Genomic DNA, 6108 nt, shown 5'->3' with positions numbered 1-6108 from the left:
AAAAATTTATAATTACTTATTTTAAAAATTACAAATATTAGTAAAGATAAAAATTCATATTTATCATATTATAAGAAAATAATAATAATAATAATTATCTATCTTAAGATCTCATTTGAAAAAAAGAAAAGAAAAGTTTTCTGGCTTCTGCTAAATATATATTGCATTTATCTGCGATAATATATACATTTATTATTTATATACGATTATTATCATGATGAATGTGTGTATATGCGTGTGTATTATGTAGCGGGGTTTTTGACTTTTTGTCTGTTTAACAGAGAGATGCAAATTTACATTATAAAAATCGAATTTCCTCCTTATCATCTGCAAAGGTCTCAGCATTGTTGATTTTATTTCAATTTTTCGCAGAAAACTCTCATCTCAATTATTCTTGAATTTTTCTTTCGCTTTCCAATTTTGCTGTGGATCTCTCTTCAGGCCGTTCCGAGTAAAATTTTCGAAGTGGGTTTTCGGATTCTTTGAGAAATCAGAGATTGTATGGAAAAGTAATGGAGTGATTCGTATTGGTTTTCACCAAGAAGTGTGTGAAAATTTGCATTTCTATTCACATTCTTTGCTGAAGGTGATTTTTCTGTTCCTTTTATCTCTTTGTTCATCGAATCACGTCCACAAATCTTCAGTCGATTTTGTTGATGCCCCAAAATGATTAGATTTTTTTCGTCCGCATCGAGTTCTTGTTCTATATATTTTAGATCTCAAGTCAGGTATTCGCATTTTGCCTTTTTAGTTTATCTTCTCCCGTTTCCTGAATTATCTTGTCCATTTTTCAAATTTTCCATCTTCGTTTTTGTGTTTGTTCTTACTGCATTTTTAATGTTAATGAGATCTGAGTGTGACAGATTCTTCCCCATTTTTCTTAAATCTTATTAGGCTATATGAAGTAAGAGATGTATAAAGATTGAGACTTTATGCAATGTGATGATTTATAATTTCATATGCATTTCATTTTAGATGTTTACTTTCTGATCTGAAATTTCTCAAGCTAATTATACCATTATTGAAACTCCAGAATTTGATTGCTTTTCCATGTTTAGTGGTGGAATTTTTTCTTCTTGCAGAATCTATTATATGGCCAATATTCTGTTAATTATTCGATAGGGAAACCTCTTGATTGGCTAACGACCCCTTTTTTCTTTCGGTATAAAAATTATTTGAAATTTTATATGTATATTTGTTCATGTCTGAAGTGGGAAGTAACCACAAGTTTTAGTCCAATTCTATAAAGAAAGTGAGAGTTTTGTCGGTTCCCTTTTTATTTTAGTTGAATATTATACATGTTAATAAAAATCTTGGTTGCCTTTTGATGTTGTCCCTCTGTGTGGTTTAATGATGCTTTTTCTATTTATCCTACTTTTTGTTGCTTTTGCATGGTTACAGTTTGGTGGGATTGGATTCCTTTTACCCTCATCTTTTTACGAATAAGTGGTGAAGGGGGCCTTCACCAAGATTGCTAAAATTCATAAAGACTAGGGCCCGATGTTTGTATGGGGACACATGTTTTGATTGAGTCATCTACCTGAATTTTATTTCCAATAAAATAAAGACTAGGGCCCGACTGGTGGATCCAGATCATGAAAATACTTACTCAAGTAAAAAAAATCCTCAAGGATACATTATTCGACCCTCCCTTTGAAGTTAATGTAGGGACCAACATCATGTGAAAATGTAAAGGCCTTCTTGACCTACAAGGTGTTATGGGTCCCAAATGCTTTCAGATATTCCAAGTCAGATATGATGGCTTGTTTTTGCCAGTAGATGTGGTTAAATTCCACGTCTTTTTGACCTTTGATGCTGTTTCTTGTACACATTTTTACTTGAATGGTATTATAATCTGTTTCTGATTACTGGGTCTTGGTAATTTCTGATTAAATTTGGTTTGGCAGATCATATCATATACTGCATTCTCTTGTTACTTATTGTTCCGGGTTGGACCCTCATATTTCTCATACTTGCTCGAGTCTTCTTGTCGCTTACCATTTCAATTTCTAGTTTTATGCTACGTTTACTGGATGAATATTTTAAGTACGGTAATATGCCTTTTCATCCAGTTTTTTACCTTGTGTGTTTATGCAGGTTACATAGTATTTTAATACTATGAAGAACAAAGATGGAAAACCAACTATCCATCCTCATAAATCATGTAGGACGTTTCCTATGGCAGTAATGCTTGTTGGTCTATGCGCGCTTTCGTTCTACTTGGGCGGGTTCCTTTGTTCACAAAAGGACATTTATTTAACTCGGGCAGTTGATAAAGCAGGTGGGACTTCAAAGGAAACGAAAACAGGCCCTCTCCAGATCAAAGCTGCGACTTTTCCTGAATGCCCTGCAGATTTTCAAGATTACACGCCATGCACAGATCCGAAGGTATTTCTTAAGATATATTTCTTTCTTGGTTTTACTGTTAGAATCTGATGTGTGTTTTGCCACCAAGTGATCGGACAAATACCACTATGATTAATGGTGAACCCTATGGTAATGTTTTGTTTGTCTGTAGGAAATATTGCAAAAATGTGTTTCCAGAAAATGAATTGGGAAATGTGATTGATTCTTAGTCGTAACGAGATATAAGAATAGATTGAGTTATTTAATTCTACAATAGTTTGTGAGAGTATTTGGAAATTTTGAATTTAACATATTGGGTTAGAATATATTATAATTCTTCAGATTTTTTAGGTGAAAGTTATGTTGAAATAATGACTCTACAGGAAAATGTAAAATGAGCTGGAAATGTGTTTGGACAAGGTAAATCGAAAATGATGGGAACTGGTTATTTTGCTTCTGGAAAATCAGAAGTTTCTGGTTATTTTGCTTCTGGAAAATCAGAAGTTTAGGAGAAAATATAATTAATATACCTATATTTCTGTAGTATCAGTCACTGAAAGTTGTATTTCCTGTGTCCTAGTTGCCTGAACCAAACAATTTTTGATATTACTGCAGAGGTGGAATAAGTACAGTCGTCACCGCTTTTCTTTTCTCGAACGTCATTGCCCTCCATTGTTTGAAAGGAAAGCATGCTTGATTGCCCCACCTAATGGTTACAAGTCACCTATCAGATGGCCAAAGAGCAGAGATGAATGTTGGTACAGGTAATAAGCGTTCTCTTCAGGAAAAAAATATTCGATTTTGAGGAAATGTAGTCGTTGTTCTCATGGTTTGGCATTGAACTTAAAAAAATTCCAATTTTTTTAGGAATGTTCCATACGACTGGATTAACAGACAGAAATCGAATCAGCATTGGCTGAAGAAAGAAGGGGAAAAGTTCCTCTTTCCTGGTGGCGGCACTATGTTCCCTAATGGTGTCGGTCCTTATGTTGATTTGATGCAAGATCTGATTCCAGGAATAAAAGATGGAACAATTCGTACGGCTATTGATACAGGGTGTGGGGTGAGTTCACTTTCTATAGTTCATCCACAAATTGTACTCCCTGTACAAAATCATCAGCCTTTTACTCATAAATGTTCAGGTTGCCAGTTGGGGAGGTGATTTGCTTGATCGTGGGGTTCTAACATTATCACTCGCCCCAAGAGATAATCATGAAGCTCAAGTTCAATTTGCACTGGAACGTGGAATACCAGCAATCTTGGGCATCATTTCGACACAACGGCTACCCTTCCCGTCAAACTCTTTTGACATGGCACATTGCTCAAGATGCCTTATTCCATGGACCGAATTCGGTAATTACCTTTACCCTGTGTTGCATGCTTGGTTTCAAATAATTTCTTGTGAAAAGCTATTCAGCTAGTTGCCTAGTTTTAAATCATTCTTATAGAAACCATTTCAAACGTTTCTAATCATCCTTAGTAAAAAGCAATTCAAATGTCAGTGCAAGTGTTTCAATTCCTTTATGGCAAGACCTTGAGTCGCAATACTTGGAATCTATAATTTACCGTACACTGGTATCCATCTCAGGTGGAATTTACCTTCTAGAGATACACCGTATTCTCCGACCTGGTGGCTTTTGGGTACTTTCTGGCCCCCCTGTAAACTATGAGAATCATTGGAGAGGATGGAATACAACTATTGAAGAGCAGAAATCAAATTATGAAAAGCTGCAAGAATTACTATCCTCAATGTGTTTCAAATTGTACAAGAAGAAAGATGATATTGCCGTTTGGCAGAAATTATCTGACAATAGCTGCTACAAAAAGCTCGAGGCACCTGACAATTATCCTCCAAAGTGTGATGATGGTACTGAACCAGATTCAGCATGGTACACTTCAATTCGACCTTGTGTCGTAGTTCCTAACCCAAAATACAAGAAAGTAGCATTAAAATCCCTTCCCAAATGGCCCGAACGATTGCATACGGCTCCTGAGCGCGTTTCTGATGTTCGAGGTGGCAGTGACGGTGCTTTCAATCACGATGATAGTAAATGGAAGACACGAGTAAAGCACTACAAGAAGTTGCTCCCTGCACTTGGAACTGACAAGATACGAAACATCATGGATATGAACACGATGTATGGAGGTCTTGCTGCTGCTCTGATTGATGCTCCTTCGTGGGTTATGAATGTCGTCTCGTCCTATGCGTTAAATACACTAGCTACGGTGTATGATAGGGGCCTCATAGGAACATATCACGACTGGTAATAATTTTTTACCTGAAAATGCATCGACATTTATCTATTGAAATTGTCTGATTTTCACATTATGTTGGTATATTTGACATCATTTTTAGGTGCGAGGCTTTTTCAACATATCCTCGAACTTATGATCTCCTTCATTTAGACGGCCTTTTCACCACTGAAAGTCACAGGTGAGAAGCTCTGTTCCCCTCCTCGACTTTGTTTCTTGAAAGTCAAATTCCACACAAATTTATATATATTTAAGATCAATCTCGAATTTGCTTGCTCAAATCCAAGCTCAAAGAACGAATTATTTTGAAGTCAAGTTAAATTTGAGCTTGATGTTTTTGAGTTCAACATTATTATCAAGCTTTATCGAGTAAATGCTTGAATTATGTTCCCAGCTTGTGAACTTATTTTTAAGTACACGAGGAAACTATGGCCAATGGACCTACTATATGTTTTGTTTTTAAAAATAGCCATCTCCTACGTATTGAAATACATAGTGAAAAACCGCCCCAATATATTAAAGCATGCTCGATCTCGTCTCAAATCTGATGTTCTTGATAAAAACTTGTTTGCACAGCTACCCCAACCTTCAAAAAAGTCATGACTCGAACTATGGTCATTCTCAGCCTATAATAGTTCTTTTAACACAATATATCTTTTGGCAGATGTGAAATGAAATACGTTATGCTAGAGATGGATCGCATACTCCGGCCAAACGGGTATGCAATCATCCGGGAGTCGAGCTATTTTGTGGATGCTGTCTCTACTATAGCTAAAGGGATGAGATGGAGTTGTCGTAAAGAAGACACGGAATATGGCGTTGAAAAGGAAAAGCTCTTGATTTGCCAGAAGAAGCTATGGTACTCGAAGACAAGTTCATCATAAGATCCTTGAGAAAACAGAGAGTTGTGGAGAGTTTTCTTTTAGAGATCATACATATATTATATTAAACTCAAAATACCGGCCATACTAGAGAAGTAAGTTCCATAATACCACTCTCTGATATTATCATTCGTTACACAAAAGTTTGAAGTTTACGCCTCCCCAATCCCCATCGAAGGGGACTTGGCAGATTTAATGGAATTGGTAGTGGTTAGTTAGTGTCTTTTTGGCGTATTATATTCTTTGTTGACGCTATGTGCAATTGTTGTAATTTTTTTTTTATTACCAAATTTCAGTCACATTCAAAAGTGTTCTTTTGCTGCTTAGTCGATTCATATCTGTGGAAACTTGCTGTCGTCTTATTATTTCACCATTTACAAACTAATTTGCCAATCTTGAGTGGCTGTGCCAAGCCTGTCGACATTTGAGTTTCGGAACTTGTCCACGAATTTGCGTCATTTTTGCGTTTTTTAGAACTTTGGTTTTGCGTAATCAATGTCAAGGAATTATGGTAGGTACTCCCTCGGCACAGGAACGAGCCATTAGCCATCGGGGATTGGGGTGTTTTTTTGTTGGGTTCGTTCAGTTTGGTTCATTTCGGATCTAAAGCCTTTTATTTGGTTGTAAT

General features: G+C 36.1%; 1 protein-coding gene across 3 annotated transcripts; it reads left to right on the top strand.

Moving 5' to 3' along the window:
- Positions 1-256: 256 nt before the first annotated feature.
- On the top strand, positions 257-5703 carry LOC140871316 (probable methyltransferase PMT21). Of its 3 annotated transcripts, none has more exons than XM_073273770.1 (8): positions 257-586; positions 2098-2388; positions 2962-3110; positions 3214-3409; positions 3489-3699; positions 3935-4610; positions 4703-4780; positions 5264-5703. In XM_073273770.1, exons 2-8 carry the CDS (start codon positions 2119-2121, stop codon positions 5481-5483), a joined length of 1800 nt encoding a protein of 599 aa, XP_073129871.1. In that variant the 5' UTR covers positions 257-586; positions 2098-2118; the 3' UTR covers positions 5484-5703. The 3 variants fall into 3 exon arrangements, with proteins under 3 accessions (XP_073129871.1, XP_073129872.1, XP_073129873.1); XM_073273771.1 differs by lacking the exon at positions 257-586 and adding an exon at positions 707-728; XM_073273772.1 differs by lacking the exon at positions 257-586 and adding an exon at positions 1931-1949.
- The last annotated feature ends 405 nt before the right edge of the window (positions 5704-6108 follow it).

The sequence above is a fragment of the Henckelia pumila genome, unplaced genomic scaffold, assembly GCF_033568475.1.
Source record: "Henckelia pumila isolate YLH828 unplaced genomic scaffold, ASM3356847v2 CTG_461:::fragment_3, whole genome shotgun sequence".
Taxonomy (NCBI): Eukaryota; Viridiplantae; Streptophyta; class Magnoliopsida; order Lamiales; family Gesneriaceae; genus Henckelia; species Henckelia pumila.
Note: the sequence above shows the minus strand (reverse complement) of the source record. Positions and strands in the feature narration are given on the sequence as shown.